We start from the raw sequence: 24,768 nt of genomic DNA on the forward strand, positions 1-24,768 counted from the left end.
TAACGAAGGAGAATTGAATGACCAAGTATCAATTCTTTATTGTATCAGTCTTTGCAGACTCTAAGAATTTTTTGGAAAATAAAGCATAGCCTTTAACAACCTCATTATATCATAAAAAGTGCATTCAATCGATATAATGACCATTGTGAAGAGGTGTTTCAATTGACATTCTTTGCTCCACCTATATTCATGTCCCCTTAACAGCTAAGGCAGAAGGGTCAGGGCCGGATTATGACTTTTGAAAACACTGGGCACAAACCTGATTTAGTGCTTCCTCATGCTGAAGAAAGTAATAAAATATTTTGATACTTAAATAACATATATGTTATAATAAAAGCAGGAATAATTTAAGTAAATGTAATATATGTGAGAAATAATAATATGCATTATGAAATGTCTTCAATGTTTGCCTGGTTGGGCAATAAGACATAAGTAAGAAAAGTATCTGCTACATACATTTTAAATTTCAAAACATAAATATAGTATAAAGCTTGGGGTGGCTTTGGGATTTATGAAGTAGATTAAAAATTTAAAAGAATGTTTTTTTTTCTAAATATGATTACATCTTTCAAAAGTGTAATATAAAATTACTTGATATTTTTTAACAATCGACATAGATGAAAATGAAATACTGTTTAAGGAGCGACAAAGTCATATTCTCAGAAATGGCAAACACATGTTTTAAGAGGATGAATTGTGATAATATAGTTTAAATCGGAGAGATATATCCGAGAGCAACAACTAATAAAAAGAGGAAGTGATCTTGGCCGGATGGGGTTTCACGAAAGATTAATATCCTCCCTTCCGAACATTTTGTTTACTAGTGTTTTTGGCACTTGTAGCAACTTTGTTATTGAATTGAGCAGTTATAATTTTACATAATTTATTAATTCCAAGTCTCAAGTTCCGACTCTAAGCTGTAAATCAAAATTTAAACACCCTATTTTTCTCCAACTAGGGTGTTTTCAGGTTTTTGGTATATTGTAAGATTTTTATATTTTATGTACTATCAAGGTTTTTGGAGATCTCGATAACAAATGGGCAATTAAATAAAAAATTTGAAATGAAAAGCAAATTTAAAAAATAGGAATACATCGTAAATGCATATTTAGAGCAAAAATGCAAAATTTAAGCCTAGTGCAGGATTGCCAGCCTTAAAATATTTGAGAACACATCTACAGTGGTTTTGGGAAGCAGTTTACAGGGTTCATACTCTATTTGGCTGAAAAAATTCCATGACTTCAATAAAAATTTTCATGACCTTGTTATACAAAGAGAATAGCACTATTTAGTATCAAACTTGCCAACTTTTGGAAATGAGCATCAGAAAAACTTCTACATGAATGCCACTACCTCATTAAAGAAAGCTCTTAATCGTAATGGAAAAATATCAGTGTACACTTAAAAACAGAACTGTTCTTATTTGTCTTCATCATATAAATTTAAGCAAAGTAAAAATGCACTGAATGGAATATAGTGATTCTTAAATGTCTATTTTTTTTTTTTTAATAAACAGGCAGAATGATAATGGATGGCACAAAGGTTGAATGAGTCATCACTAAGTTTCAATAAATTCACTTCAAAAGTTGCCTTATAGTGTCCCAACAGTGCATTTAATCATCCACATAACTGGACAGTATTTAGGTTCTTCAAAGTAAAGCCATAGTTTAGTTCTTTGTATTTCTAAACCAGATATTTATATAAAAAAAAACCCAAGCAGTAGTGAATAAATTTTTTGTTTACTTATTTATACATTTTCAAATGCACATTAATTAATAGGTTCAGAAATTCCAGAACATAGTGTTTGATTCCTGACATTGAACGTAGCAGTGGTACAGTAAGTCGCATGGATTAGTTTTGTGGGCTGGATGTTGGGCACTCCTGTTTTAGGATATTGAAATTCCCCCTTTTCTGTATTCTATCGCTTTACTACAAATTTTTATTTTCTAAAACCTTCAACAATTAACTCTGATAAATTTCGTAATAAACTTCTTACAAGTGATGGAAACGAACTCAGATGCAATTGATGAATTGCGTTTTTTGAATGGGCATGGCAAAACAAAGAACATGCAAGTTTGCTACTACAGAATATAAAACATAAGAAATGTTGAAAATAATAGTAAATTCAAAATGAGTCCAAGCAGTAAATCCACATTGCAAAAAAAAAAGCAAGTGGCTGCAAGCAGATTTCAAAATTCAGCTTTGATTTTTAAATCCTTCAATTTTTCACTTTTAATAGCTTTTATGTGCTTTACTGTTAAATCACTCAAGATTTCAAATGCTCTTTTAGTTACTGTCACTATCTCTTTGCCCAGGACATTCTTTCATAACTTGAAATAAATTTCCACGACTTTCAATGAAAATTTCAATTTTCCATGACTTTTCCAGGTCTGAAATTTGCTTATTTGTTTTCCATGACTTTCCAGGATTTCCATGCCCTGTACGAACCCTGAGTTTACGATTTATTGAGAGGTTAATATTGTGTATAAGAATCATCAAAAGAAAAATAAAACCGTTTATCCGGTTTTATTTTTCCGTTTGTGTTAGAATTTTAATAATCATTTGAAATCCTCAATACTAATAACAATTTTTGTGCGAAATAATTAAACATTTATATAACTAAGTCACATTCTAAGTATAGAAAGAACTTTGATTTCCATATCTATACACCATTAACCTGTTCGGGATGGCAGCCTGCAGAAGATAGCGCTCCCTCAGGACGGCAGCTGTTACATGCGGACTGTGCATACAGGTCGGGGCAGTTTCTCCCGCTAAGTCTAATACAAAATTTCGAAAAGTATGCATTACATAATTGTGGATAAAATGTACACTTAACGTAGAAATTAAACCATTTTTAAATATATGATAAAATATATCATAATTTCAATCATAACAAAAAAAAAAGAAAAGAAAATAATTGATATTTAATAATAAAAATACAAAATATAGTGTTTTTTACTGTAACTAAAAGTACCAAAATTAAGCAATATAGGAAAGAGGAATATATTATTAATATTAAGAAATACTTAAATATTGTAACAATTAATTCAATGCCGGATGTAAAATTTCAAAGCACGGAGCAATGTGCATTTTACACTCATAGGTAGTATTACATCTTTTATTGTGCTGTGAGCAAACTACACATCTCCCTCTAAGTTCTTGTCTTCTTTTGCAGCGTATGATTATGGAAAGTAACTACTGTATGAAGAACTCCAATAATTTATAGTTGTTTCACTGTATCCCAAAAGATCCATAGATGGATCAGTCTTTAATTTAGATTTTACCTCCTCGGAAAGATAACGTGTTCACCATGACTACACAAATGAATCTAAAATTAAAACCCCTTGCTAGAATATATCCCTTGAAATCCTATTTTAAAATGTAATCAAAACTACAGACAACCGCTTCAGAATGAGTGTTTCCCTTTTCACTTGCTAGCACATGTTTATATTTTCATTCACAAAATCCAATAAATCACAGACACTTGAGGGACCCCACTCTGACCTCAGAGAGAGAAATACTAATGTTTGAGTTTGAGACCCATCATTTGGAGGGAACTTGGATAAGTAACTCCAACATTTCGCCAACTGATAGTAAACATCTCGTTCGGAAACAAAGCAGTACACCCTACACGAGTAGCATACGCCTTTGCACAAATAAGCCTGATTAGGAAGGGACAGCCGCTACTGACGCAAAAGACCAAATAATATTAAAAGTTAGAAATTAAATGTTTTAAAACTTTAAATTGCAGACCCCGAAGTGGTTTTTTGAGGGGAAAAAGTAGGAAATAAGGAATCAAAAATTGAAAAAATAAGAAAAGTAGGAAAAAAATCACTTAAAAAAGTAGGAAAAAATAGGACTACACACACATCAAGAGGAAACAAATTTAGAGTAAATTTTATTTCTAATGTAAAAACTACCAGTATTTTTGATTTAAAACTGTCCCAAAAATAAACTTAACAGTACTTTTGAAGTATTAAAGGGATTTAATGAAAGGCCAAGTCGCAAAAACAAAACGAAAGAAACAAGCTGACAATCTACAGTATAAAAAATAAAGTGGTGGAAACAAAGATATATATGAAAATAAAATCCAAACAAAGAAACACTGTTCAACAATACAGTAATAAAATTTTTAAGTGTGAAAGAATAACATGCAATACAGTGATCGCAAAAAAAAAAATATTTTTGTGCAATAAAACCATTTTTGTCAAAGATTTTTTTTTTGTCAAAAACAAAAGCATTCCTTCGAGAGCATCTATTTATCATTTGAAAATACTAACACTTTCAGCTCCTGTTGTCATAGACTATGATACAAAAAGCAAAGCAAATATTAAATTAGTTTTAGTTAAAATAATCAGCAGCTGACATGCATTCTTGCATAAACAGGGGCAGATGTTTGAATTTGAAGAAAAAGGAAAAAGACTGAATGCAGAACTAAAATAAATTTGTTCTTAAATATGCGATATAAAATTTATAATAAAATAATTAAACTAAATAAATAATGAAGTAAGTAAATTATACGGTTTGTATTATGTAGTGTACGTTTAGCATTCAACATACATTTTTGTTTCAGGCAAGTCATTTATGAAAGGTTAGTGGGGTCAATTTCTCCCCTCACTGGCTTTGGCAAATTAATTTTTATTTGCATTCAGTATACATCCTTTGCTAGTCACCCCCGGAGGAAAATCAGAATGAGGGGCCAGTTTTAATTTGAATCAAGCAATAAAAACGAATATTGTTTTATTGGTTTGATGGTTTTTTACCTCTTTCTTGTTCCAAAATTTGTCACTGAAAAAAAAAGGAAAGATATATGCATGGTAAATATAACATTTTTATCAAAGCCAAAGATCAGTTACTAATGCTTCTTTCTCTGTGCATAAAAAGCGAAGACATGTAGTTTCGTCCGATCTACATCATACGACAAAAATATTCATTCGGAAATAGTTCACGAAATTGAGAGAGAGGGGGGAGCAACTGGTATCAAATATATCTCTTCCACCCCCCCCCCTTTGATCAGGGGCCCTGAGCACAATAACTTACAGTAGATACGCAGCATCGATATAATTGCCGCACCCCGAAAAGAGTAAGAGTCTGTCAAAAAAATTTTATATGTTCAAAATGCCGCATTGCCATAAATGCAGCACATAAAAATAGTCGAAATGGACTCAGCACACCTCAAAACGTTCAAATCCGTCAAAATTCGAAATTCGAAAATTTGCACGAATCCAATACTTTCTTCTATATATTAGATATAGAAGAAAGTAAAAATGAGCAACTCCTCGATATTGATGATATATCTGAGTAGAAAATACCCATTAAAAAGAAAAAAATATATACAGTACATATTTGCTTGTGGCTCTATTCCCCAACTTTAAAAAAATAAAGAAATAAAAACGGGATCTCGCATTTAAATTGATTTCCGGTTTTCTCTAAAAATCGGGAACGTTTTGTCCATCTAGTTTTTTCTTTTTTTTTTTTGCAAATATACTCTTTGCAAGGAAAGAAAATGAAATTTTATATCATGTTTACGATTTAGATGAACAGTAATCATATTTATGTATGAAAAAAGTTAGTTTCCACTATTACTTTGAAGTGATCCGTTTTTGCGAATTTTTGTTATTTGTGCCTTTTATTTTGTACTAACATCAATAAAATATAAACAGTGTACAGGTTTTTCATTTTTTGCTCCCTTACGTTCCTTTTATGGTTTTTCGTTGCCTTTCTGTTTAAATAGAGTTCCATTTCACTTGTAATCAACTATACAAAAATTTGGCAAATAGGAAATTCGGCTTTTCCCGCACTTTTTGGACAGTCGGCCGTTTACTTTAATTAAAGCCTCTAATTGAGGGGTAAATATTATATAATTGCATCAGAATGGGCCGGTATCTGTTTCTTTATTGTTTCGTAAAAACAGTAGAACTGAAGTCGGGGCGATAAAAAGAAAGGTCGATCATAAACGCCGCAACGGCATAAAAGTCACTCATGAATATTTAATTTTAAACACTCAGACGCCGCAGTATTTATTCCAGAAATTACTGTAGTTAGTGAATTAAAAACTTAGGATTCGCTTGTTTCTTTTGCTTTTTAAAATTGAAACATGCAGAAAATTATTGGTGCGGCATTGTAAAAAATATGCAAAAATGCACAATTAGAAGTGCTATACTAAAGAAAGAAAAAGTAGGAAAAAAAAAGGAAAAAGTAGGAAAATAAGGAGAAAGCTCTAAAAAGTAGGAAAAATAGGAACTCTTCGGGGTCTGAAATTGTTATTAAAAATAATTAAACATACAAGGGACAAGAAAAAAAATATGATTCTTTGCAGAATTTGTTTTTGCAGAGAAACTCTGAAAAATGAAGAGTAGTTGGCAATCCTGCTAAGCATAAAAGCTGGTATAAGTGCAATTATTGAAATAACTGTTCAATCCAACTAAAACATGAAAAAAGACGAATAGTCTTCCTGAGAAATTAAAATTAACTGGAAGCGTTTAAAAAATATTCAATATCAATAATAATAAAACAATTCAAAACATTAGCAAAGAAGGGCAGTTTTTCTTAGTAATTCACTGAAATCTCAATTTCAGTACAAGAAATAAAAAATGGGCTTTGGAATTAAAGAGAGAATGAGATCATAAAGAAAAAAAGGAAGAAAACATTTTTTTCATATTTAAAGGATTTGCATAAAAAAATAAAGCACCTTGTGAACATGAAGAAGTATTATTGTTGAAAGAATAAGATAAGAATTATTGTTGAAAGTTAAGCACTTTAAAGGGCCCTTGTGACAGGTCACTGAAATAAAGCACTTCCAAGGACCTGTGGGAGATCTTTCAAGCAATACGCTATTGACTACAAATGAAAAACTAGCATTAATACAACTTGCATCTTCTCTTTAGCAAGATCATTACAGCTTAAGTTTAAATGAAAAATATTGTTTATTAAATTTATTCCTAGAATGATATGAAAAAGACGCTTTTAAATTTAAAACAATTTTAATGTTTTGTTTTAATTCAACATGTTTCTTCTTTTCGCCAGCAAACTGGATTGGCATACAATGTAGGTCATATACAGCCCAAGGGTCTTGGGTTTCCTATCTCTGGTTTAAATAGTAAACTAAAGTGAATTTCTGTTAACATTAGTAGAGTAACCATTCTTCTACCCATTTTTAGTATGTTTTTGAAAGGTGTTCCCATTATCTAATTTTGGATATGTTACCGATATAAAAACAATCGATAAACCTTCTGTTGCAATTTATTTTGCCCATGCTAAGGGTATTTTTTCCTTAGTTTGCCTGGACTAATAATATATGTTTAGAATTTAAAAATATTGTAAAATTATTATTACTTTTTAATGATAATTTTTCTCATTAGAAATGGAACTTTTTCAATGGCAGATGGAAAACAATGAAATTTTATTTCATATTCGTAGGTAATAAGATACAAATAATAAATACAATACCTGCCGAATATTAATAATACAGATCTTAAAAATATACAAAAATAAACCATGATTCATGAAATCAATAAGCCAAGTCAATTTGTAATTAAATATTGATTCTGTTCTGGATGTTGATACATGGATTACATAAATGCATTACATAACATGGATTTTTCACCCCAAACACTCTTTTTATCAGTGGTCAAGCACCACTATTAAAAGAACACTTTCCTTATTTCATTCTGGATTGAATTATAGCAAGCATGAAGTCAAACTCTCGTGAATATCTCACATGAGAAGTGGTCTGCTTGGAGAATATTTAGTGCGACTTATAACTTATTAGGTGTTCGCTTTTCCTTTAATTCAGTTCTAAACATAAATAGGCAACTACTTTTTATGCATTTTTAAAAAAATCCACATCAATAAATCAAATTCTTATGAATTAGAGAGCGGACATTAACTTTTTGCTTCACCAGTACTGTAATTCATGCAACTTGGCAGTGGTAGCTCTCTTCTATATGTATATATGCTATCTTCGAAGGAGATATTGTTTTGATAACAAAGATTTATTATTTAACTGACCAAGGACAAAAAATTTGGATGAATATGCCAATGGTGATGGCTTATATCATTTTAAACATGGAATATGATGAAATTATCAACATGACTTCATGCTTACTCCAGTTTTTTATTCACAAGCTATCTAAGTGTTCATCACAACATTGACTCACAAGACACAATTTCATTGCACGTCAATTCATAGCAGTACAAAATTATCTTGATCTTTTCCACAATTGATAACTTTTGTTTTCAATGTGTTTGTGATTTGAAAAGTAGTATTAAATAATTTTAATTACAATTTTTTCAATTAAAAAATTGTCTAGAGTTCATAAAATGCTGTTTATTGTCATACTAAATGAAGAAATAGATAAATTTACTTCATTAAAGGTAATTTGCATCGCGATAAATTGACAACCGCAGTCATATATTTTTCTCTGCACAAGATGTTATACTCCAGAGAATGATGGCTTTCAGTGCACCTATAAGTTTCTTCTACATTTTGGTCTTCTCCATTACAGTACAGAATATACATTCAAAAAAGTCTTAGAAATGGTTCAAGTGAATGGTCTTTTCCTTGAGTCACATATAAGTTCGACAAGCGGTGCAAAAGGAAAATCCTGGCAATGATATTTGCAAAATATACACTAGACACAGGGACAGTCAAAATTTTCAGACCGCAAAAGTTGACAAGAATCTAGTCAATAATTCAGTGAACTATTTTTTAGCCAGATTTGGAAAAGTCCATTTTCAGAGACGTGGGCTGTATTCTAGCAAACATTTGGTATTGTCACATCTCTTATACTAAACCATCTTTAAAGATTGTAAAAATATATGCAATGATATGAGGTAGAGGTCAGGGTAATTTCTTGTGATTATGCTAAATCATGGCAAAAGGTTTCATTTGGTGACAAAACAATTCATTGTATTAGATAATTTTTTCCCCCTGGCAATTTTCTTGACCACATTATTTGAATGATCGATCCTCATAAATTTGGATGAAAAAAAAATCCCTTTTAACCACATGGAAGTGTAATGGGGGAAGGGAGGGTGGGGGGAGGCTATCGAGCAGGGTCAGCAGCATATTTTTTTACAAACACTTTTCATTAGATTTATTTTTTTTGAACCAGCCAAATTGCTCTGGTAAGTTAAAGCTTAGTGAGAATGCTTGTAGAAGTATTATACCAATACTTGGAGTGAAGATTACTGAATTTTCGCTAAAATGGGCTTCAGTGTTTTTGAAAGATAATTAATAGTTGCCATATTCAAGTCAACTTTTGAAGTGGATGGAAGCTTCATTGCAAATGTTTCTGGCAGCAAAACTTCCATCGACTGAAGAACATTTATCAGGATTCTCACTAACTTTTGCAGTCAAACAGATTTTTCCCCAAGTACTTGAAAATATATCACGATCTCCTTTCCGGATTCAGTGCTACCTTCAACCAACGGCTATGCCATCCTTGCAATCTTGGCTGCAGCAGTGCCGCTCCCTTCCCCACTGTCTAGGGACAGAGCCACCTCCTCTGGGTAAGGCTCCCCACTTCCATTGTTGACCCTCTGCCTGCAGGCGGGGGTGGAGCGAGGGGTTTGCGGAGATTGCCCTTCCTTCTGCGGCCCACAGCAGGTCTGGGCCATGCAATTGGTGCTCGCTGGGCAATCCAGGATACAGTTCTCCTCCTTTTCTTGATACTGGCAAGAGAATGCAATAAAAAATTAGCACATTTTTAATACAAAGAGCAGCAGATTATTCATATTTTTTACATAATTTTATTTTTCTCTAATTTATTTTACGATGCATCACAAAGATTTATTTGCGGAAGGAAAATTTGATAAAAAGTGGATATGAAAACGTAAAATACTTTTTCAGATGCCCAGAAAGAATGTTAGATTTTTTTTTTTAATTTGTGACATCATTAGTGAAAATTTTTTTTTTCACAAAATGTTTAATTTTGAAAATATAAGTGTTTCTAATTGGTAGCTTTAAAATGTGAATAATTTTATTGCAGTAAACCCTCATCATTTTGATGTACATGCTGCATTAATAAAAGGCGAGTTAAAGCAATATTGTAATTTTTTTAGGCCTGTGTTTGTGAAGGTGACTACAAAATGATTGATAAATGTGTAACGAGCCATTTATTATAAATATAAAAAAACAATAAAATATCATAAATTGATAATTATTAACCTTCATTTAAAACACAATTTTAATGAAGAATAAGATCTTAAAACTCGAGACTAAATATAATTTCATAAAATATAAATCAATTACCATCAGTGAGCACATATTGACCGATAAACAGTTCCACCAATGTAGAGATGAATTTAAACTGAAAAAATACGAAGGGATGCGACGATCCCAACGTAATGAGCAATAAATTTCACTAAATTTCCTTTTTTATTATTACCCTAATGGGTTTTTACTTTGAGAAGATCAACGCTCCACTGACATGTAGGCTCGCTGGTAGAACCAACGTATTTCTCTGGGACGGTCAGTTCACGATTCGGTCGGAGATTATTCACAGGCACATCCAACACATTTTGCTGGGGCGGTCGGTTTATAGTTGATCATCTCACTAGGAGCTTTCCACACATTTCGCTGGGGCGGTCGGTTTGCAGTTGATTGTCACATACAGTTCAGGCAAAAGGATGACCCTTCCAAAGAATGACATTTCGTCTCACGTTTTCTCATGATGGCATTTGAAAAAAAATAATTGACTGATGGTTTTCTGGGTTATAATATATGATAATCACAATATTAAATTTGTTTCTAATTCTTTACCATTTTCAGATGTAAAGGGATATAAGCTTTTTTACGTTTTTTTCTAAAGGGCAAAAATAGCCCGCCAACTAACTCGCATCGACACATCATTGCAGCTTGAAAAGCACACATTGTCACCTTCTGAATCAAAGTATTCTTCTGTGAGGCGGGAATTTTTCGCTATTTATTCTTCTATTAAACATTTTAGGGAAATTTTATATGGAGTCAAATTTACTCTTTTTTGTGATGCGAGCCTTGACGGAATTCCTACACATGGAAAACCAACCTGATGTGGTATGCAGATGGATTTTATTTTTAAGTGACTTTTCATATGACCCACAATTTATCCCTGGGGCAAAAAATCCAAGCGATTTCTTAAGCCGCGTATATGAGGAAAATCAAATGACAGTTAATAACATTAATCTTTTCCAACCAAAACATAACTTGTCGAAGGACATTATTTTCCAGGAACAGCAGAAGGATAGGGAAATTTTAGAAATTATTGAAAGATTGCAAAACAATGATAAAAATACTTTGGAAACATTTTGTTTAGATGATGACAAAATTTTACTTAAGATTGTTGAGGTAAAGAAGAGGAATAAAATTCAAAAATTTAAAAGGATTTATGTTCCTTCTACTTTAAGAAATGCTGCTATTGAAAATGCCCATACTCCACATTTTGCTGCTCAGAAGACATATAATTTTTTGCAGAAGTTATATTTTTTTCCATCCATGTTTACTGCTGTTAAAAAATTTTGTCGTGCTTGTCCCAAATGTCTGGCTAATAAGAACAAGCGTAATAACACCATACCTAAATTCATTCCTAAAAAGGACTTAAGCCCAGGGTCATTTTTATCTTGTGATTTGGTAGGTAAATTATGTAGATCGGTTGATAATAAGTTTTTTATCCTTACAATCGTTGATCATTATTCCAGATTTTTGGAAACTTTTAGTTTATCAAATACTTCTTCTACTAGTATAATTAAATGCTTGAACACTTATTTTTCATCTTACGGAGTTCCTAGGGTAATTTTGACTGATAATGGTCCTAATTTAATTTCTGATGAGATTGAACAATTTTTCAAGGGATTAAACATTGAGCATAGGAAATCTTCAATTTACTATCCCCGTGGGAACTCCACAATTGAAAGGACCCATCGAGTTTTAAAGGAATCTGTTGCATCATTATCCGAAAATACATATGAATGGTCTCAAAAACTTCAGATTTTTAAATTACATTATAACGCCAGTAAACATGGTGTTACTGGTTTTTCTCCTGCTGAACTATTTTTGGGTAGAAGCATCAATGTTCCAATGCAAATCTTTTCTGATCTTGAATTAGTGTCTGATTATGATGCATATGTTAAGGAAATGGATAAATGTGCAAATGAAAATAAAAAAGCCGTGGCAGAAAATGAAGACAAATATTTTAAACAACACGCAACCCAACTAAAGGGTAGAAAAATTCACAAATTTCAAATTAATGATAAGATATTCATTCGGGTTTTGAACAAACCGGGTGCTTTAATGCCAAAATATAAAGGGCCATTTACCATTGAAAGAATTTTTAGAAATGACAATTATTTGGTAAAGCCGCAGGATACAAATGATAAAAGCATTAAATTACATGTTAGTAAAATTTTTCCTGCTGAGTCGAGGATTTTTTTTTTTTTTTGTTTTGTCTCTTCATTTATTATTGTAATATACATTTGTATTGTTTCTGCATAAAATCTATATGATCACTCTAATAATTAATATCAGATTAGCTACCTGATATACAATTGCAATAATGGTTGGTCATTGTCTAAAATTAGCTACTTTGGAGAATGTTTTAACTAACAATTGCAATATTTGTTGTGATTTATCATGGAAATTTTATTGAACATACAATTGTTACAATTTGAAGGTTGAACAGTTTTTCAGTTTAACTATGTTGTCATATATATTAAGAACAACAATTTTTTTTTTTCGATTCAATTTTTTTTGGAAAATTCTTTAATGCTAATCCAGAGTGGTTTTCACTTCCATTGAAATTTAGGTGACTTGCCATTTTAGTTTTTGAATGTCATGTATTTTGAAATGTTTACACATTACCACAAACATTTGCTCTCCCCATCTTCGTCTTTTTCCTATAGGGGGGGGGGGGGAATGTTAAAGTTCATTGTTGAATTGTATTTTTTATTCACTTTAACAACATGATCACACGCAAGAGGGCAGCACCAGCTGGCATTACTTATATTCGACGAAAGTTTTTCCGAGCCTGTTACATAATGACGTCAAATGCAAAGGCGTGGTAAACGTCAAGTTTAAATCCCATGATTATGATTCGTCAAAAGAGGACAGCGTCCTTTGCCATTTTGCAATCTTCGTTTCGTGATTTATTCTTGTGAGTTGGTGTGTGCTTTTCAAGCTGCAATGATGTGTCGATGCGAGTTAGTTGGCGGGCTATTTTTGCCCTTTAGAAAAAAACGTAAAAAAGCTTATATCCCTTTACATCTGAAAATGGTAAAGAATTAGAAACAAATTTAATATTGTGATTATCGTATATTATAACCCAGAAAACCATCAGTCAATTATTTTTTTTCAAATACCATCATGAGAAAACGTGAGACGAAATGTCATTCTTTGGAAGGGTCATCCTTTTGCCTGAACTGTATGTGACAATCAACTGCAAACCGACCGCCCCAGCGAAATGTGTGGAAAGCTCCTAGTGAGATGATCAACTATAAACCGACCGCCCCAGCAAAATGTGTTGGATGTGCCTGTGAATAATCTCCGACCGAATCGTGAACTGACCGTCCCAGAGAAATACGTTGGTTCTACCAGCGAGCCTACATGTCAGTGGAGCGTTGATCTTCTCAAAGTAAAAACCCATTAGGGTAATAATAAAAAAGGAAATTTAGTGAAATTTATTGCTCATTACGTTGGGATCGTCGCATCCCTTCGTATTTTTTCAGTTTAAATTCATCTCTACATTGGTGGAACTGTTTATCGGTCAATATGTGCTCACTGATGGTAATTGATTTATATTTTATGAAATTATATTTAGTCTCGAGTTTTAAGATCTTATTCTTCATTAAAATTGTGTTTTAAATGAAGGTTAATAATTATCAATTTATGATATTTTATTGTTTTTTTATATTTATAATAAATGGCTCGTTACACATTTATCAATCATTTTGTAGTCACCTTCACAACGCAAATGATAATAATATGAAATTGAATGGTAAACAAATGGAATATCCAAATTTAACATTTTATTTCAATTTTTTTACATTATGTCTCACCAATTTTAACCGAGTTTTTTACACAATGTAAGTACATACTACACTCAATTTTGTCTTATGCAATTTTATATGTCATTCTGTTGAATTCAAAATACACTTTTACTGTGCACAATAGTTTATGTGCCTTGGCTCAATTTATAGGTTATTTTGTTTAACCTGTACTTTAATTCATTTGGACAACCAGGATTCTCTATTAGTCTGAATTAATAAGGTTTTACTGTAAGCTAAAAGTCGTGACTTAAAACTTTTTAAGATCTATATAATTAAATTTTGATTTGAATTTAGTTAAAAAGGGATCAAATGCTCACGATTTAAACTGCTATTTTAATAAGTAAAATTCTTCATATGTGCGTTTATGATTCTTGCTTTAAACATGACCGATACTAAGTAGTCAGCAACTTATTCTGTCGGTCGGGTTGCAAGTGGCTATTTGGCCAAAGTGCGACTTTAGATAGTAAAAATTCTTTGAAGGAAAAAGATATAGAAATGGAGTTTTAAGTCAGTTTTTCACATTTCATACAATTTCAGAGTTACGACTAGGCTTTTATTACTCTGTTAAATATTCACACTCATTTGAGAAGATTTCCACCATTCATATTTTTCACAACAGGGCACTTACTGAGGGCATGTCGACAAACTCTGGCTGTATTGTGGTGGAATGGATGCCTTCATTGTGGAAAAATTCCTTTACTTTCTCTGCAATCTGCATATAGTCCACCAAGTTGCGGCAACGAATGTGGGCAGAGGCAATGATGCGTTCACCAGCCAATTGCCACACGTGGAATTCATGTACAGCCAGCACGCCATCAATCTGAAAATGATCAAAACACTGTCAGGCTGTTGCAAACTTAGAACCAAAACAGATGAAGGTAAAGTCGTAAAAGTTGAGAGGTATATAGAAAATATTGGCAAATATTCATTTTCCATGAATTTGTATTTATTTTTTGTAAAAGAGATTTATTGCATGAAAATACCATTAAAAATAAATTAGATAAATATGTTGGGAGGAATGCCGAGAAAATACCAATCAAATATGAAATTACAGTAACATAAACATAAATTACATTACAGCATAAAAATGGCATACAAGTAAATATTTTGGGCATTTAAGTAAATAAAAAATATTCATATTATTGTAAAGTTCATATTTTCAATCAAAGTTTTTATGTTTGCTCCATTTTTTAGCCTACTTTCTCATTGAAACTATTTCAATAAATTAAAACAAAGAGAGAATAGACATTAGGCTTGAACATTGTAAACATTTTGTAAAATACAGTATAACCTTGATTTAACGATTGTCAAGGGACTGGAAAAAGTTACAGTAAATGATGTTGGAAGGGGGATAAACATCATTTACTGGTTCTCCTATTAGTCCGTACTAATAAGGTTCTACTGTATCAGCATTTTTTTTTTTAAATCAAAGTTGTCGAGTTATAAAGGATACAATTCTGAAAATAAATTTCTATTAACATAAGTAAGTAAGAAATAAAGTGCAAGCACTTACTTCCTGAAGCAACTTCTTTTGCAGAGAATCCACTTGAATGTGTGTGGGCACAGTCTGAAGTAAAATCAAAGCTGATTCAACCACTGCAAAGAAAGAGGAGAAATTGAACTTTTTTTTATCTGATATTGACTCCAAGTCTAAGTCTAATTTGCTGAGCATTAGTTTAAATTTTCAGAGGAACTGCAATGTCAAGTTAATAAAGTCGATAATAGTTTTGATAATACAGTAAAACTTTAGAAACTCCATTTGTGGATAACCCTACAACCCCAATAACTCGACATTTATTTTTCTTACTAGCTGCTTCGCTTGGCTTTGCACGGTCAACGTCGAAAATAAAAGTTATGTCAAGTGACCCGTGTTCAACAATCAGTCTTGAAAAAAAAAAAAAAAAACAGTAAACATTTGCGGTAGATTGTAGAAAAATAACCAAAAAGGAAACATTTTAAATTCCCAGCTTTCAGGAAAAGCCTCAAAACAAAAGTCAAAATTTTATTAGTTCATATTTGAGAAAAAAATGGCAACATATTTTTTTTCTCAATGATTTTTTTCACGCTACAAATTTTAATAGAAGCATTGTAACGGAAAGTTGCGATGAAACACTAAATAATAATTTGAATGGAGGAAAGCCTTCGAAAAGTAGGGATTTTATGTCGGAATCCGAGTGTCTTTATAGTTTTTAATTGATATCTCCGCTAATTATTACAGGAGGATTATGTTAAATATCCAAACATAAAGACAAGAAAATGAGGAATCTATCGATACCTGGGTTGATAATCAGCTCATTGGTGTTCGGGAGAAATAACTTGGATATACATAGGTACATACGCTCAGTTTTTAACTATATAAGATGGTTGATCCAATGTAAATTCAATGGTCAATAACCTCACTAACTTGACACACATTTGCAGGAACTCAAGAATCAAATTGCTATTCTAGTCCAACTTTTGGCACCAACATTATTTGCTTTTCTCAGAATTTTACATTGCGGTTTCTTATACGTTTGGCATTTAATTTAACAAAAGAAAAACAATCGGTAAATTTTTAATTTTGGAACTCAGATTGCAATTTTACTTCATATCTTGAAGTTATTTCGAGTAAAGACGGATGAAAGGGAGGGGCGATCGAAATTAACCTTTGAAATGCTTATTTTTGTCTAATATAAGTTCTTCAAAAAAAAAAAGGGGAAATGGCTATTATGCCGCTTAAATTTCTAATATTTGATACATTGTCCAGAAAGCAAGATGTCTATTTCTGGACTTCGTATTGGTCAATATTTAGTTTGTTTGTGAAGTAAATGTTTCAAAATGAAGAAAATTTTGAAAAATCCGCTTTACTGAGATAGTGAATTTTTTCAAGTATGCCTGCCCCCCCCCAAAAAACGGCGGTTTTTTTGGGGGCTGGGTCCGGTTTGACAAACCCTGCCTTTGATATGCAAATGCGTTTTTAGAAAAAGAAAATATTTTGAATATCAAAGTTTATGCCGCTCTAAATATCTCCCTATTCTCTAATTGCTAAATAATCACTCTAAGTTTTATGCCTGTCATAACATGACAAGGAGTACTGAATAGATTTATTAATTGACTTAGAAATTTTTCTCTCTTGAAATCTGAAACTAAAATCATTTCTGCTAAAATCAAAAATTCTAAAATACGGAAGTTACAAAATGCTTTTCCCTTCATTTGGAGCATTTTTGATCGGTAGAGCTCGGCGCCTTTTTGCCCTGTGACCGTCGTGTGTTGCAGGATCTTGCACATAGGGACGGCAGGGTCCTGTCCTCAGGAGGTATTCAAATTAGTGATTATGTACTTCTCGAAAAAAATAAATAATTTGAATTCTGAAATTTTGAATTCAAATTATGTTTTTCTCAATCACGAACTGAGACAGGGCCCTACTCATTGGAGTTATTGTTTCTAGAAATGGCTCCTGTCCCCCCCAAGCCTGCCTCTCCTCCTACGTATGCATAGTTGTGTGTGCGCCTAGACCTGTGTGTATGCACGTAGGCGTGTGTGAAGTCGTGTGTGTGTATGTGTCTGAACGTGCGTGTGTGTAGGACATGGACGCCTCCGACCAGGAGATCGGATAGCTCAAAACCGGAGCAGCCGCGCCGCGCCGCCAGCAGAGGACGGTGGGCGGTGGTGCTGCATAGGCTTCTGGTCCAAGTTGAAAAAGGCACGGACACAAAAAATGGTCAAATGAGAACAATAAGCAATCGTGATTGCTCAAAAAGAAAGAAAAGAAAATTCATTTACTGGAACTACTTTTCACTATGCGAATGTTAAGCATTAGTAAGTAAGTGATACAGAAGCTCTTTAGGAATAAAAATTATGGAACTGCAGTAAATTGACAACAGCTTAAGTCAACATGTTTGCATGTTCCCTAGGTGTGTCGAGTGATCAAGGTTCCATTATAATCTATTAAATATATTTTTTGGTAACCAAAATTTTTTAGAACAATTTTGTCGTAACTTTTGTCAAAAAGACATGTCAAAAGTTTTCAATAGGAAATTTCAATTTTGTTGCAACAGTAGAACTTTATTTTATGCAGTTTAAGATTTGACGTCTTTACGTGGATGAGTTTTGCTATTATGCGGGAGTGGCATTGCAAACAAAATTTTTTCCTCTTTTAAAATCCCAACTCCTAAGTTTGCATATAACATGCAATGATCTGCATTTTGGTGTGCTAAGTTTGGGTCACTGGAGATGCGATTTGAGATTGGTTCTAGAACCCTTTCCTTGGGGTACTAAAATTATTAAACTCGTACAAGTCAGAGATTACTGAAGAGTTTTTGGATGTGACAGAGGAAAAAAACCAACAATGATAGCAGCATAGGCAAATGTATTGAAATAATTAGATTAAATTTGTCATATGTTTACGTATCAAAGAACAAAGTACTTTTTAAACTGTGGCACCTAACCCTTATTTCAATATTATTATTAAGCATTGATTTACAATTTTGTGCTCACATGACACTTCAATGGAACGTAACCCGCACAAAAAACAAGGGCCTACTGAATGATCCACGGAATAGGGTGGTACACTAATCACAGCTGAAGGAATGTCACGGGTAATACGCAAATATGTTTAAAATGATTTAAAAAAGCCACAACACTGTCATACATTTACTAACTATAACTAACATAAACTATAGCTTAAAGCGATAAAAGTGTATGAAATTAAAATTATGTAAAGCTAAAAAAGGATAGCTTATCATTGCAAATGGACTACACAAATACAGCAAACCGTGCAAACAGATTTAATGCAACAGATCAAGCTAGGTTACATCAAAAAGTATAGTGGAGGGGAATTTTTCATTTTAGATAAAATCAACAGGAAAAACATCATTATCATTAGAAATAAAACTATCATTATTTACATGCTAACAAGTTTTAAACATCAGAGGTTCTTTTTTACAACTTTTTATTTCATATATTTTTAAATCTTCAGTCGATTACACTGCATTAGATCAATATGAATAATTTTTGATTTATTTTGTTTAGAATTTGCTTCTACACAATATGCATTCATTATATCTTCATTAGAATCATTTTCATTAATACTATTTTTTTTTTAAAAATCTAAAGATTCAATCTCTTGATTGGAAAATCAGGAGATAAATCCAAAATTCAGAAGCCTTCTGCCAAAATCAAGATTTGGAAAATGTGCTGTAAGAATGTTTTGGGGGCTCACTTGGTTTAAAAAGTAGTGGAAAACATTCCTCATATTTTTGAAGAAAATATCAAACTTACACAAAGGCCAAGTCGATTTCATGATGAGCAAGACCATGATGATACTATTAGAAAAAAAAATGTAAATCAATAACTTGTTCTAGCATCAGATACAGCATTAAACAGGGGAAAAACAGTAGATACTCAATATACCTTAATGCAGGATCAACATAAAAACGATACTGCCAATCTGTTAGCCAAATAATAAGTGCGCTGATGATAACGATGACTGATCCCAAGGCATCTGCCATAACGTGAAGAAACACTCCACGCATATTCATCTGACTTCCAGATGCTGCAAACCATAAAAAAAACTTTTTGAAAAAATCACAATTGCAAAAAAAATTCAAGAATAAATGTACATAAATAAAAATTTGTAAAATGATGTATTTTTGCATAACTACTGCTTTCATTTACAATTTTAAATAGTAATCTTCTGCTTCCTGATTAACTATCAGGTTGTCCGGAAAATAATGCAGGTTTTTAACCGGTCTCTTTAAAGTATCATAACTAACTGAAAGCAAAATTTTTTAAATTGATCAAAATATGTACTAGACGAATAAATACATTTTTGCCAACGAGATACAAGTTTATTTATGTGGGTGTGGGTAGAATAAAATTCTGGAGTTCTGGACGCGATAAAGTTGCTAACGGTGTTATCGGCTTTGTCTTGGTTTCTGAAGCATTTTTTCTGAAGAAAATTATCCAGATGTTCAAAAAAGTAAAAATGGGTTGGAGAGAAGTCAGGCAAATATGGAGGATGAGGGAGAGTTTCATATCCCAAATTGTTCAATTTCTGTATGGTTATTGAGCAGCGTTACATGATTAAATTTTGTGTGGGACTTGGATAAATTGGCCTCAGAGACTTTAAAGATGTGTAAACATGTGTTCGGAAATAGTTGTCAGTCAAGGAAGCGGGTTTCACCAAGGCACAAGTGTTTTGAAAATGGCCGGCAGAGCATGGAGGATGAATCTCGAAAAGGGCGCCCGTCAACCAGCAAACCGGACACAAATGTGGAATGTGTACGTGTTGTGCTAAATTTGAACCGCTGATTTGCAATACTTTGTTCATAAACTTCTGGATTGGTATTGCAGAATAACTACCAGTCTTTGCTGTTATCTATCTTCTGGCGATTACGACGACTTTCATCCTGTGAAAAAGGTTTTCAAATTTAACTTACAGGGAGAACAAGTATATAAACAAGCTTAATGCTGAAGATTATTTATGGCTATAATTGAACAAGATGGAGTCGAACATTGATGAACTTCGGGAAATAAAACCAGCCCAGTGTTCCCACTAACTATTTTCTGAAACTTTAAACATTATGTCTGATCAATAAAAACTTCGTTATTAAATGCCTATTAGGTAAAATTTCATTGCCTATTAACAATTAAACTTTCAAAGTTTAATAGTTAAACTTTTAATAAAATGTATTATTGGTAAATTAGTTAAACTAAACTTTAGTTGGGAGCGCTTATTTCTTCACAAAAGGGGTACATAGGTTAAGTAAGGTTCAGAACTCCTACTAACTATAGACACAAACTTCATACAGTTAAATAAATAACTATCTTGTAATTAGATGCTTAATTTTATATCACTCATAGAAATCACTCATAGAAGATCAATCAAAATAATACAAACCCATGGGCCTATGTCCGTGTCCATCTTGGGCAGTGTTGGGGAGGTTGTCCGAAAGACGATAGTTTTCATGGTTCTCGTTGATGTCTTCCTCAGCCAGCACCTCTTCTATGGTAGGAAGGCTCCGATGGTGTGCCCTGCGGTGGCTATGCCCATGTCCATGCTCTGAAGAACAGAGACATTAAACAGCAAAGTTTTTATCACAAACAAAAACAAATAAAGTGATTAATTTAAATTTTCAATCAATATAACCCTGGATTTTCAAAGCAATATAAATGCCTGGGAAAAACATGTTTCTTGTACTACTTTAAAAAAAATGAAAGAAATAATAGCTTTAAAATATGTTTAAATAGCTTAATACAACAGTTAGTCACCTTTCTGATGCTCAGTACTTTAACTTTTACACAGAAAACTAGAGACGTACCGAGTACTCGGCCAAATTCTGATCAGATACTCGGCCAATACCAAGTAGTTGTAAAAAATTGAATATTGTCCAAGGCAGATATTAAAATTTATAAAAAAGTACAAGCATATATAATATTCTGCAATCATTTACAATTCAAATTTACAAGTTAAATTTAAATTTTGAGAATAAAGAAATTTGTAATGCTTCAATGGAATAAATCTTTATTTTAATGTCCCCAAAGTTAATAAAACTTATTTATTAAAAATTGTGCAAAAAAGGTAAGTATAGAAAATATAAAATTTTTACATTAAAAATGGATTTTTGCTACAAACAAAAATTAGTTATAAGAAATAAAATAATTTTTTGTAAAATTTTTGACATAAACAAAAGTTTTTAAATAGTACATAGTTAAATTTCAGCAGGAATTTGGTTTCAAAAACTATTATATGAACAAGGAGGTCTATACTACTATCCCAATAAGTTCAAAATTCATCACATGTGTGTCGGTGGTTCTTCTTAAAACATAATTGGTACATGGTGACTCGGCCCAGTGTGAAAGGTCGAGTATTTGGTAACTCAGCTGAGTAATGAAAGGCCGAGAACTCGGTACTCGGCCAAAGTGCTACTCTGTACGTCTCTACAGAAAACTAAATTATATAGTTCAATAACAATTTCTGACTACAGCAGATTCTCAACTATTTGACCTCATGTAACAGAAGGGTAGGTCGGATACGACAGCATCCCCCTTACTGCCCCTTCTTGAATTTAGTTAAAAACACATTTTCAGGTCGATGATTAATGTAAAAGAAAAATAAATAAACTACAGTTTATTAAAAACTGCTAAAATGCAAAAAGTTATGACTAAAAAGAGACAAGTTTTTACTTTGGGACCAAATTTGAGTCTACTTTGGTTCTTAATAGACTCAAAAGTTCTGCTTTTGTCTTCAAGTCCTTTTCACATGATCCAATGAGAAATTTCCCCTCTCTTTATGTCTGTTCCTCTCTCATCCTTTTCTGCATAATACTTGTCAGTTTGTAATGAAACTTCCTCCTCTACCAGTTGGACCACGCCGATTTTCGAAAAGGATTTCTGCTAGATGAAAAAATTCCCAGCACAGAATGTCGTATTGTCTGTTGTCCAATGGTTTCATGTTTGTTTCTAAGCTAAGCCATGCTTGTCAGCTTAATGTTTGTTTCAGTCGGCTACTGTGGCAACGAGATGAATTCCAGTTTTTTAAGGAAAGTCGAGAAGAATAGAACACTAAGTGCGTCATTTTTACTTTTGATACCAATTGTACAATTTTTTTTCACACAAACAAGTTAAATATATTGCAACAAAAGTTTTCCTTACGGCAGACAGTAGTAGAAATATTCGGTTGCGATTTCTTAGAAAGTTAAACTATGAAAAATTAATCTTCAGGAGCAGAACCTGCTAAGCAAGATTCATGTCTTCAAAAACATTGGAAAAGCAGCCTATGTGTTGCAACCTTATTTTATTTAACTATAAAGGATTTGCTGTAACAGATAGTGTGCTTGCTCACCATGGAAGAGGAAAAGTCCCACCACATTCACCAGCAGCCCTGCACAGCCCACATACAGAATAAGTTTGGGGTTGTGGATCTCATCTACATCATAGAGACGCTTCAGGGCTTCGATGAAGATGGAGAAACAAAGGGCGACCAGGAATACTGCATTCACCAAGGCTCCCAGCACCTCCGCACGTGCCCAGCCAAAAGTGTTTTTTGACCATTTTTTGGGAGACATCTACAAGAATAAAATTGTTGAAATTATTTACCCATAGATTTAATTTTTTATTCAACCATGAATTTAATAAACAATTTTTAATTATGATTTCTACCAACCATAGATTATAATTATAATACAACACTGTCAAAAGGATTAGACCACACCTAACATATTAGGATGACAAACCATTTTGACAGTAGCTCACTTATTTCCTGATAAAAATGATAACTTTTTTGTGGACCAAATTCAGAGTCTAAAGTTTAGGCAAATAACGTTAGGAAGATTGACTTATCACTATTATTTATTAGTTATACATAATTTAAATATATTGTTCTCACAGGACAACAGTAAGATTTCTTACAGGGTGGCAACAGGAACTATAAAAAAAAATTTCTGACTTTTTTGTGATTAAGTTCACAAAATTTCCCTGATTTAAGTCACGAATGATTATGGTTTCCTCTTATTGCCTTACTTGAAATCCATTGTATGTTTACACAAACTGCAGTGCGTAAATTCTTTTACATAAACTGTTAATTAAAAATAGTTTTAAAATATATGCTTTTTAAAAAATTTACTCAAGCAGTAATTACAAAAGCATATCACGTGAGACGTGACCTTCATTTGGCGGAGGGGGGGGGGGACAAAGTATTATAGGAAACTTAAAACAAATACTTTACTCCCAATAACCATTCAGGATAAATACTTTAAGAAATTATTATAATCACTCTAAAAGACGAATGTCTAATTATGATAAAACTAAAAAAGTTTATATTGAAGCAAGTTTGAATAAAATTTCAAAGCAGTATAATAATTGCGTTGCAGAAATAACATACTATAGCAAAAGTATAGAAGTAATGTTTTACAGATCATTACATCCTGGGTTAGGTATAACAGGGTTCGACTCCATAAAGTCCTCATAAACATAAAAAAATTCCATTACCTGTACTGATAAAAATGCAATGATGAGTGCTATGACATCAGAGAGCATGTGAAAAGAATCTGCAACCAGGGCAACAGAATTGGTGATATAGCCAACCAGAATCTCCACAAAGAAGAAGCCTGCAGTGAGGGTGAACATGCTCATCAGACGGCATCTTTTACCAGAGTATCTCCCCATGGTTATGAACAATGATAATCAGACTGGAAAAGAGTAAATGATTTAATAAAGACCACTTCAAACTTACTCCAGTTAAAATAGCTCCCAAATAGGCATGTGCACACAATCACATACTCATCAATTTTCGGGAATGCGCATCAAAAAAAAAATTTTTTTTTGCACACCACAATATTATCTAATTAAAAATTTGCACGAATTTAATTAAGAACTTACAAAATTAAGAATGATGTAAGACTGAGTGCAAAAGGTTGATTAGCAAATACATTTAACATTTAAAACAATCAATATGATCACCAAAATTTTAAGAAATTTAAAAATAATAAAAAGAATCTTGAATTTAAAAAACTTGCAACATTTCTCAACTTTTGCATGATTTTACCATCTAAGCTCTCTAATTTTGATAGCCAACCACCCTTATTTCATTTTTTTGTCCGATTGGATGACCTTGTTTAGAATTTGTGACCTTGAACACCTTCCTTGCATATGAGTATCTTTCGGCAAGTGCATCTGGTTTAAATTTCAATGCATACTTTAGAAGCAATCTGTGAGACCACAGTGTTACAATGTTCGGCAGTAGTAGATTTGGCTTTAATGTTAGGA

The 24,768-nt window shown here is 32.4% G+C and overlaps 2 protein-coding genes across 3 annotated transcripts in view; one reads left to right on the plus strand and one right to left on the minus strand.

Moving 5' to 3' along the window:
* Positions 1-15,096, plus strand: part of LOC129234155 (choline/ethanolamine kinase-like) — a 110,228-nt gene extending 95,132 nt beyond the window's left edge. The window contains exon 10 of one of the 2 annotated variants that reach the window (XM_054868057.1): positions 14,642-15,096. In XM_054868057.1, the coding sequence (XP_054724032.1) occupies positions 14,642-14,653 (12 nt within the window). In that variant the 3' untranslated portion in view covers positions 14,654-15,096. Of the gene's footprint in view, positions 1-1,516; positions 1,703-14,641 lie in introns of those variants that run through there. The other variant, XM_054868058.1, reaches the window with a different exon arrangement.
* LOC129234154 (proton-coupled zinc antiporter SLC30A1-like) lies at positions 7,375-24,191 on the minus strand (the record flags this gene model as incomplete). Its single annotated transcript, XM_054868055.1, is given in 8 exon segments — positions 7,375-9,675; positions 14,651-14,842; positions 15,536-15,618; positions 19,282-19,325; positions 19,414-19,555; positions 20,903-21,064; positions 22,847-23,069; positions 23,992-24,191. Coding segments are annotated over 8 exon segments (1,263 nt in total). The 3' UTR covers positions 7,375-9,435.
* Positions 24,192-24,768: the final 577 nt, after the last annotated feature.

This window comes from Uloborus diversus, chromosome 1 (genome assembly GCF_026930045.1).
Source record: "Uloborus diversus isolate 005 chromosome 1, Udiv.v.3.1, whole genome shotgun sequence".
Lineage (NCBI taxonomy): Eukaryota > Metazoa > Arthropoda > Arachnida > Araneae > Uloboridae > Uloborus > Uloborus diversus.